Source organism: Carlito syrichta, unplaced genomic scaffold (genome assembly GCF_000164805.1).
Source record: "Carlito syrichta isolate Samal-C Ts95f unplaced genomic scaffold, Tarsius_syrichta-2.0.1 Scaffold313202, whole genome shotgun sequence".
Classification (NCBI taxonomy): Eukaryota; Metazoa; Chordata; class Mammalia; order Primates; family Tarsiidae; genus Carlito; species Carlito syrichta.
In genome coordinates, this window is record NW_007257298.1 from 269,653 (window position 1) to 279,646 (window position 9,994).

Below are 9,994 nucleotides of genomic sequence, written 5' to 3' on the forward strand. Positions count from 1 at the left end.
CGCCGCCGGTTTCCTTGGCGATGCTGTGGAAAGTCGTCCCGCGGCCCCCGCGCCTTCCTCGAAGCCCGGCCGCTGGCTTGGGCTGAGGCGGGGACGCGCGGGCGTCGGGCAGGGGTGAGAAGGTTGGGAGGGAAGGGAAACCTACTGACTGCCTCCTCTGCAGCCCCCATTCCCTCCAGCAGCCGTCAGCTGAAGCGCAGCGGGAGAGGGAGGCAGAGAAGGCAGCGGGGATGGGGGAGCAGCCGGGGAACCACCGACTCCCCTCCTCGGGCTCCCCTCTCGGTTTGGTACCCAGCGAGAGGAGGCATTGGCTGGGATCAGTCGATTCTTGGGTGGTGGCTACCTTGGTGCCCAGACATGGGACCCTCAGGCAAAAAAGAGGGAGAGAAGTTCCAGGCAGATGGGGAATTTTTAATATTTTTGTTGCTATTATTGGGTGTTTTTATTGGGGACTACAGCCACAGATGGCTGGGGGGGAGCATTTGGGAGGAGCTCATTCTGCTTCCCTGGAGGTAGTTCTTGAGTCCCAGACTGTCACTGGCTGCCACAGTGGGATCCTACTGTCCCTGGGCCTCAATTTCCCCACCTTTTGGACTTTGCCCCAGCTCTACAGTGCTTGGATCCTGGATCTTGGGAATGGACCCTTGTGGGAGGGATGAGAAGGGATTCTAGGCTGCATTCTCATTGCTCCACCTCCATTCTGCCTTTTCCTTCCCCAGATGGCATGATCAACATTGACATGACTGGAGAGAAGAGGTCCTTGGATCTCCCATATCCCAGCAGCTTTGCTCCTGTCTCTGCACCCAGAAACCAGACCTTCACTTACATGGGCAAATTCTCCATTGACCCCCAGTACCCTGGTGCCAGCTGCTACCCAGAAGGCATCATCAATATTGTGAGTGCAGGCATCTTGCAAGGGGTCACCTCCCCAGCTTCGACCACAGCCTCGTCCAGCGTCACCTCTGCCTCCCCCAACCCATTGGCCACAGGACCCCTGGGTGTGTGCACCATGTCCCAGACCCAGCCTGACCTGGACCACCTCTACTCTCCGCCACCGCCGCCTCCTTATTCTGGCTGTGCTGGAGATCTCTACCAGGACCCTGCGTTCCTGTCTGCAGCCACCACCTCCACCTCTTCCTCTCTGGCCTACCCACCACCTCCTTCCTACCCATCCCCCAAGCCAGCCACGGACCCAAGTCTTTTCCCCATGATCCCAGACTATCCTGGATTTTTTCCATCTCAGTGCCAGAGAGACCTACATGGTACAGCTGGCCCAGACCGCAAGCCCTTCCCCTGCCCCCTGGACACCCTACGGGTGCCCCCTCCACTCACTCCACTTTCCACCATCCGTAACTTCACCCTGGGGGGCCCCAGTGCTGGGGTGACTGGACCAGGGGCCAGTGGAGGCAGCGAGGGACCCCGGCTGCCTGGCAGTGGCTCAGCAGCAGCTGCTGCGGCTGCAGCCTATAACCCACACCACCTGCCACTGCGGCCCATTCTGAGGCCTCGCAAGTACCCCAACAGACCCAGCAAGACGCCTGTGCATGAGAGGCCCTACCCGTGCCCAGCAGAAGGCTGTGACCGGCGGTTCTCCCGCTCCGATGAGCTGACCCGGCACATCCGAATCCACACTGGACACAAACCCTTCCAGTGTCGGATCTGCATGCGCAACTTCAGCCGAAGCGACCACCTCACCACCCATATCCGCACCCACACCGGTGAGAAGCCCTTCGCCTGTGACTACTGTGGCCGCAAGTTTGCCCGGAGTGACGAGAGGAAGCGCCACACCAAGATCCACCTGAGACAGAAGGAGCGGAAAAGCAGTGCCCCTTCTGCATCGGTGCCAGCCCCCTCTACGGCCTCCTGCACGGGGGGCACGCAGGCTGGAGGCGCCCTGTGCAGCAGCAACAGCAGCACTCTTGGTGGAGGGCCACTAGGCCCCTGCTCCTCTCGGACCCGGACACCTTGAGATGAGACTCAGGCTGACACTCAGCTCCCTGAGGCCCTTCATCCGCTGGAGCTGCACGACAAACACTACCACCCTTCCTTGTCCCTCCCTTCCTTTGTTGGGCAAAAGGCTTTGGTGGAGCCTAGCACTGCCCCCTTTCCACTTAGAAGCAGGTCCTTTCTAAAACTTAGCCCATTTTAGTCTCTCTTAGGTGAGTTGACTATCACCCCGAGGCAGTGGGGAGGCTCAGAAGGGAGTTGGGTGGTGGGCCCTGGCCAAGAGGGCTGAGGTCTGACCCTGCTTTAAAGGGTTGTTTGACTAGGTTTTGCTCCTCCTTCCCCTTATTTTGACCCATTACAGGTTTTTGACCCTGGATGTCAGAGTTGATCTAAGACTTCTTCTACAGTAGGTTGGGAGATGTTGATCCCTTCAAGTGGGGACAGCAAAAAGACAAGCAAAACTGATGTGCACTTTATGGCTTGAGACTGATTTGGGGGCTGCTGTACAGTGAGTGAAGCATGGCCTTTATGCCGCCTTCCGTGGCCCTAGAATGGTGAATCAAAGCTTATCTAGTCGTTGCAACCCTTTAAGCAATATGTATTATAAACTCAGAGAATAGAAGTGCAATGTGAGGGGAGGGACATAGCAATATCTGCTCCTTTTTGAGTTGTTTGAGAAACGTAGACTATTTTTTCAGTGTATATCCACTCAGATTTTGTGTATTTTTGATGTACACTGTTCTCCAAGTTCTGAATCTTTGGGAAAAATATGTAAAGCATTTATGATCTCTTGAAATGAGTCAGAGGTTAACTTATTTAAGGGGGGGGTGTACATATATTATCTGAAACTAGGATGCATGCAATTGTGTCGGAAGTGTCCTTGGTGCCTTGTGTGATGTAGACAATGTTACAGGGTCTGCATGTAAATGGGTTGCCTTACTGTGGAAAAAAATCACTCCCTGGGTTTAGTATGGCTGTATATTTCTGCCTATTAATATTTGGAATTTTTTTTTAGAAAGTATATTTTTGTATGCTCTGTTTTGTGACTTAAAAGTGTTACCTTTGTAGTCAAATTTCAGATAAGAATGTACATAATGCTACTGGAGCTGATTTGTTTGGTTATTAGCTCTTAATAGTTGTGGAAAAATAAATGATCTATTCTAACCAAAAACCACTAACTGAAATTAAAATAATGGATGGTTTATGACTATAGTGTAAATAAATACTTTTCAACAATATATATATTTCCTGTTTGCTGCAGAAATCATTTCTGAAATACTTCCTCAGTGGGAATTAAATAGTCATTCACCTGTGGGATTATTAAAAAAACAGCAGTAAGTCCCAGTGCGTTAAAGTGCTTCCACCAAACTGGACCTGCGAGTTTTGTTAGCCTATGGACACCAACCCTCTGACTCCAAAGCAGTCTCCATTCATAATCAAACAGTAGTGTTCCGGGGATTTCCCCTGTGCATTAGTGTAAAGCGGGGAGGCGTTGTTTTGACTCATTGTTCCGTCCTCTATAACAGCCTATAGCTTCTCTCCGCTCCTGAGTGGGCTCCGGAAAATAAATACTTACAAACAAGTGCCCACTCAGAGACTACACATTTGCGACTGCTTTCAGAACCCTGACCAGGGCTTGGAACTCAGAAGAGATGTGGCTTTGTGGAAAGTGTGGTGGCGTGGTCAAGCTGGAAATGACTTTCAGGTTCCAGGATTAATCTCATGACCACATAAAACTTTTTGAAAAGAGCTATCAACTCTTCAAATCGAAAATGCTCTCATGCTGCTGATGACAGCATTAATGGGTTGCTGAAGGAATTACCCCAGGACTCATTTCTCTCCCACCTTCATGTCCCAATTGATTACCCCTATTCGGAAGGATTATTAATCTGCTACAGGTTTGGTGGTTCTCTAGAAGTGACTATCAAAATACCCAGATAAGTAAGTGTACACTAGCTTCAAGAAAGTCTCAAAGACAATCTAAATTAAATAGGCAAGTGTGATCCTTCATGATACTGAATAACGCAAAGTATAGACCATGGGTTTCATTTTATTGCAAACCTTTTGTTGTTGATTTTTAAATATAAATTCACCCCAAAAATAATTTATCCATTTATTACATAAAGCAAACAGATCATGTATTTGTAAAATTATTATCTGTACTCTAAAATCTGGACCTAAATATTTAAGTTCACCCACTTCTGGATCCCTACACAGATGTAACATGTTGGAGCATCCACTGTTTAGCTACATCTGAAGATCCTATAGTGTTTGTCCTCTGCCACCGTTAAGACTCCCTGAGACTTGGCCTGTATTTTAGAATAGCAGATGGTCACAGCTACTCCTGGAAACCACCTTTGCCTTTACCAGCACTAGAATTTGAGATCCAATTTGTGGAGAGGTAATTAATCCTTTTCTTCTGTATCTCCTCTCTCTATCCATCCCTATTTAAAGAATGTAGAGTATCTCTTTCTATAGCTACTAAATAGAGATTGCAAAACTTCTGTTAGATTTTTTTCCGGTGACTCTTTTCCCATTAGATTCCTATTTCCCAACTTGCCAACATAGCATTATCCCTTTTTGTTCAATTTTTAAAAATATAAGACAATGCCACATTTTGATAATTACGTTTTTAACAAATAGTTTCTACTAAGATTTCACTGTATTAGAATATAGTATCCTCAAGATTTTGTAAGATATATAATTGTCTTGCCAAATTTTAATGTCTTCAATCAAGAGACTCTAAACCATTGTTTACAAAGCACTATACTAAAAGTCATTTAAAGAGTAAGATAGACGACATTTTGATGGTAGTAAAACTGGTTACATAATCACTTTCACCTTGATGTGGGCTTGGTGAGGTAGCATTCACACACACACTGTAAGGAACACCACACCTCAGCGTTTTCTCCACGCCAACCTTGTGGCTTTTACTCCTAGATTTCAACATGTAAGGCTAGTATCAGATTTCGCTCTCTGCTCAAAATGTTTAAGGGTACTTTTTGTGCAAACATCTCATTTTTTACGTTGCTTAAGAAATAAAGCATAGCAGTATACACCTAATATTTTACTTATGCTTTACAGAATATTGTTTCAGTTGTTACTGTTAATTTTTAAAATGCTTTTGAGATGGTTTATATTAAAAATAGGTTGAGTATACCTAAATAAGGTTTTCAAGAGTTCATAGACCAGGTTATTTAATTTCAATATCCTAACTGCTAATGAGATGAAGGCAAATTATTGGGTATATATTTTAAATGGCTACTGTGACATTTTAACAGTTCAATACAATTTGTTTTTGTGGGAAAGAATGGTCAGCATCAACATAAGTACCCAATATGCTGCCAGTCCAAACTACAACTAAACAAATTTGACAGGAAAACAAAAACCAACTAGGTAAGAAAAAATTTAAGTCTTAAGATTCGTTCCTCCTAGAATTAAAGTATTTTTGTCTTTGTGTACAGTTCTAGCTTATTTTCCTTAAACATAAAAGCTTTTCTCTATTATGGCAAAACAGTATGAATAGATGTTGTTTCAGATGTGTCTTCACATTATACTGTTTCAAAGCTCATTCTCAAGGAAGCAAACTTGTTTTAAGTGTATATTATTATGTGGGCTTTAGAAATCTGCAGGACACTCATTTTTGGTACAACATAATCTGACAGTATAGACTGAATCTTTAATAGTATTCAAAATGTAGACAACATAGCAGGTCATTTTTTCCTTTTCCATGTTGGCAATAATAAAAAAAAGATTTATTTCTAAACAATTTTAAACATGCCTTTATTTTCTATAAGTACACTGACTTTAAACATCCCTAGATTTGAAGATTCAGTATTTATATGGGGCTTAACAAATGACTTCCTTCTTTGACAGTAGATGCCTCATTTCAGTGGAAGTGATCAGCAGTCAGCTTCTGCATATAACCTTAAGTTCCGAATTTAGATGTGCAGTTACAGAGGTAGCACTGCCCTCAGGTTAGAGTTGAATAGCAATGGACAAGCCCTGAATTAAAGATATATTGCATCTTCTTTGGGCAGTAGAGCTAGAACACAGGATTCAGGATCATCTGGAAGAGATGAATGATGACAGACTCTCAAGATGCCCACACTGAGGCAGCCATAAGGAGACAAAGGGGGGAATAAAAAATGTGGATTTTTGAATAACTTAAGGGTTATGAGTGTTACACACTGAGAACTCGCTTTGTTGACAAAACAGATTACTTAAAAGGAAGGCTACACTTTTCATGAATAAACAGCAACTGGCGTAAACTGAATCCATTCAAATCAGGCTTAGTAAAAATCAATTCTGATAAAGTAGTAGGTAGGTACACAATACTCTGCATTGATATAACTGGCCATTAATATAACCAGAGAATTTAAAAGCTTCAAAATACTGAGACAGACAATTTCTCACCCATGAAAGGCAATTATTGCATTTATTATTCAACAGAAAAGTTATGTGATTAATATCATTGTGCTCATTAGTCTTTCCTAGGGGAAGATAACTTTCATCCCACAATTGTTATTAAAACATAATCTATACTGCAGGACTATATGGAAACACAATAGCAGCACATGAAGTCAGTCATGACTAACAGTTTATGCATAGAGGTGCAAGGTTTTTTCTGCAAATTTTGTCTTTGTAATGAGCATATTTTTTCCTTAGTGGCTCACTAAAACAGGTTACAGTTTGCTCGCACCACTGATTTACTCAGAATTTATTAGTGAACCAAAAGTTCCACTGCTCTTATTGAACTAGACAGATATCATATTGCTGTTTTGGCCTGCAACAATTTCAGTCACTCTTTTGAAAAGCACCTTAGTTTTCTCTTCAAAATTGCTTGTAAGTGAAAACTTTAACAACTTTTTTCATAATGAAGTCTTTCATAATAATTCTTCCTTTATTACTCTCCAATGCCCAGGATGAGTTTTTGTAGCTTACTTTAATGTAATCCAGGTAATGCATTATAACATATGCGTTGCTATTAACAATCTTTGAAAGCTAATCAAATTTTTGCTACAGTATCATTGAAAAAGGTATGTGATTGATAATCACACATATTCATTATTGTACTATGAAGAAAAACCCACATTTTATTTTTTGGACAGTTTTCTAAGAAAATCATTATTTGCATATCTAGAATTTATTTTCAAACTGAGTGGCATAAAGAGTTATTTCAAACTGCCTCCAAGGCATTTTTAAACCACACCAGAACGTGAAGCTATTATAAAACAATTTTAGCAACCCTGGAGAAAATGCTTGGTACTATGCCTGTGTCAGGTTTCACAACATAGTGGCATGTCCTGTTGAATTTACATCTTTTATGTTTAAAAAAATCCTCAATAATTTGCTTTTTCATACTATTTTCAAAATTGGGAACAGATACTCCTTCACCCTGAGTCTCTGTAACACACTGTGCATAAAGACAAAAAGGCACATGCTGTTTCTCTGCAGGGTGAACAAACACTTTTCACCATCAATAGCAAATCTCTCTTTTTTACAGATATTAACTCTATTACCACATGTGCAAGTCAATTAAAAGGGCTTAGTTGACAGCTGGGCAAATTTTAATGTTTACTTCTACAGTTTGGTTATTAAAAAGTTTTGTGAAAAAAGAAATCCTATAAATAGTAAAAAGGGAGAAACAGTGCCCCAGGGCCTGAAGCAAATGGTGTCAATACATCTGTAAACAAGGTAAAGTTGCTCAGCCTGCTAGAAGGACAAAAATAAAGCTAGCCACAGACAGCACAACTGTTCATTTCAAGAGTTGGAAATGCAAAGTGTTTAATCCCAAATTTTGGTGTGCTAAAATGGCTAGTAGAGTAAGTACAGTTTATTCTCAGTTATCTACCTGTGATCATCCGTGCCTTCTGTGTATTCTACAGAAAACCGTATCAGATGAACCAAGCACTGGATTGTTTTGGGAGAAGGTTGAGATAACACTGCCAGCAACAACACAGCTGGAACCAGTCCCTTGGCACATTAGGGTTCCTGAAAGAATGTGAAACAGTCATCAACATATTATTTTTTTCTACTTTTACAGGAAAGTATTGGAAGTAAATATGGGTATAGAATTCAACAGCCAGCAAGGGGTGTTTTACATTCAGTTGTTTGGAAGCATAACAGACTCAGCTCCTTTGAATCAGTTAAAAAATACAGAATTACCCCTATCACCTTTAAAGTACAGTAAGACAAGAAAAAAAGTCACTTGAGGATAATATAGTCTTTGCATTAAGGGTGAATCTGCAACAAGAAATCTGTTCAACTCACAGACCTGGAGATTCATGGGGAAGATAAACTCTGACTGTGTCACAGAGATGTGCAGGTGCTGAATTTCTTAGTAGATACTGCCTGAGTAAACCATATGTGGCTACTGGGCAAAGGGAGGAAAGAAAATAAATCTTGTCCTCTACATGCATAGTTATGTTGTCAGGGTGATCCCTAAACTGAAAAAATGACTTAATGTGCACAAGGGATTAATTAGGCAGGAAAGCTCACTTTAAACAGTAGCTCATCTCTTTAAACCTAGTTTTTACCAATGACTTGAACTAAAAACAATTCAAATCACTGGGCCATGCAGTCAATAAGTTAAAACTATAAGGATTTAAAGGGGGTAAGGGCGTGAGTGGAAAACAAACCCTCTTTACTGAAGGGGCAGGAGAGAACCATTTAGTGTACTTTGTGTGGTATGGGGTACAGAGGAAGAATATTTTCATCATGGCTTTAGGATGGAAGCGCTTCAGACAGTCCCCTGCCCCACTCCCCCAAATCAAAGCCCCGGTGGCAGTGACAGTATGAGGAAACAACCTAGCCTCTCCGCCCACCCCGCCTCCATAACCATGCCCGGTGGCTGCTGTCCAGTCACCCGTGCTTCCCATGGCTGCCGAGGAAGCGGCTACCGCTGGTTCCAGTAGATCCAAAGCCCAGGCTATTGGGTAGAGACAGAGCCCTTGTGGTGGGTCGCGGGCAGCCAGGCCCAGATCACGGGAAGCACGTCTTCGGCCCACCGCTCCTGGGCGCCGACGGCTTCAAGGGACAATCTTGGGACCTGGGTAAGGCTCTCCCTCGCACCAGAAGTCATCGGCCTGCGGGGTCTCCAGGAGCCACACCTCTCGGGGCAGGTCACAGGCCGAGCCAGAGGCCTCTTTGGGCCGGACGGGCTCGAGTACTCGGTAATAGTGGCAGTCCCGGCCGTCGTCAGGGTCGTAGGGCGGGGCCAGGATGTCCAGGAAGGCGGCAGGCCCTTCCACAGCGTCGATCTGGTGCAGGTTGTCCCGGTGCGGGGTGAGGACGCAGGGGCCGCTGGCCTCGGTGTACTCGGCCCGTGAGCGCAGCACGCCCGGCCGCAAGGCATCCCGTTCCCGGGGCTGCAGCGGCGGCTCGAACTGCTGATCTGGCGGCGGGGCCCGCGGCCGCTGCCCGCCGCCGGTTTCCAGCTTGTCCATGCAGCTGATGCGCACGGTGCCATAGAGCACCTTGAGCATGCCGTGCATGCCCGGGTGGTCGTGCAGCGGGATGGACGTGCCGCTCTTGAGCAGGAACACGCCCAGGCTAAAGCCGTCCGTCTCGTAGATGTGCATGTAGGTGACTGGCGGCAGGTTGGGCGGCAGCGGCTGCAGCGTGGCCTTGCGCGGGGCGATGTTCAAGTCCTCGGCGCGGACCTGGGTCAGCAGGCTCTTCAGGTTGCTCGGGTTCTCCGGGAAGCCTTGCAGCATGGGCGCCTCCGGGCCAGACGCCGCGCGGCGGTCGGAAGACCTGCGGCCACCCCCGCCGCCCCGGAAGGTGAGGCAAGCTTGGCGGGCGATCCGTTGGATCAGGGAGGCCATGTTGTCTCGGGGCATGCTCTGCGGTTCCTCCGCATGCCGGGGCCGGCCCCCTTCTTTCCTCCGCCCCTTGCGGTCTCCAGCGGCCGCCACGGCTGCCCGCAGCCCGGGTCCAGGCGGGAGGCCCGGCGACCACCCGCCAGTCGGGCGCGCGGCGGAGCAACCAACCTCAGCAGCCACGCGCCCGCAACGGCCCGGCGCGCCCGCCCGGCGTCCCCCTC

General features: G+C 45.8%; 2 protein-coding genes across 4 annotated transcripts in view; one reads left to right on the forward strand and one right to left on the reverse strand.

The window, feature by feature from the left end:
• Positions 1–3,187, forward strand: part of EGR2 (early growth response 2) — a 4,308-nt gene extending 1,121 nt beyond the window's left edge. For all 3 annotated transcript variants that reach the window (XM_008070231.2, XM_008070230.2, XM_021718665.1), the window contains exon 3: positions 720–3,187. In XM_008070231.2, the coding sequence (XP_008068422.1) occupies positions 720–1,969 (1,250 nt within the window). In that variant the 3' untranslated portion in view covers positions 1,970–3,187. The remainder of the gene's footprint in view (positions 1–719) is intronic.
• Positions 3,188–5,713: 2,526 nt separating this feature from the next.
• The window catches only part of ADO (2-aminoethanethiol dioxygenase), a 4,451-nt gene continuing 170 nt past the window's right edge, over positions 5,714–9,994 (reverse strand). Inside the window, exon 1 of the mRNA XM_008070232.2 lies at positions 5,714–9,994. This exon is cut by the window's right edge and continues 170 nt beyond it. Within this exon, the coding sequence (XP_008068423.1) occupies positions 8,979–9,791 (813 nt within the window). The 5' untranslated portion in view covers positions 9,792–9,994 and the 3' untranslated portion in view covers positions 5,714–8,978.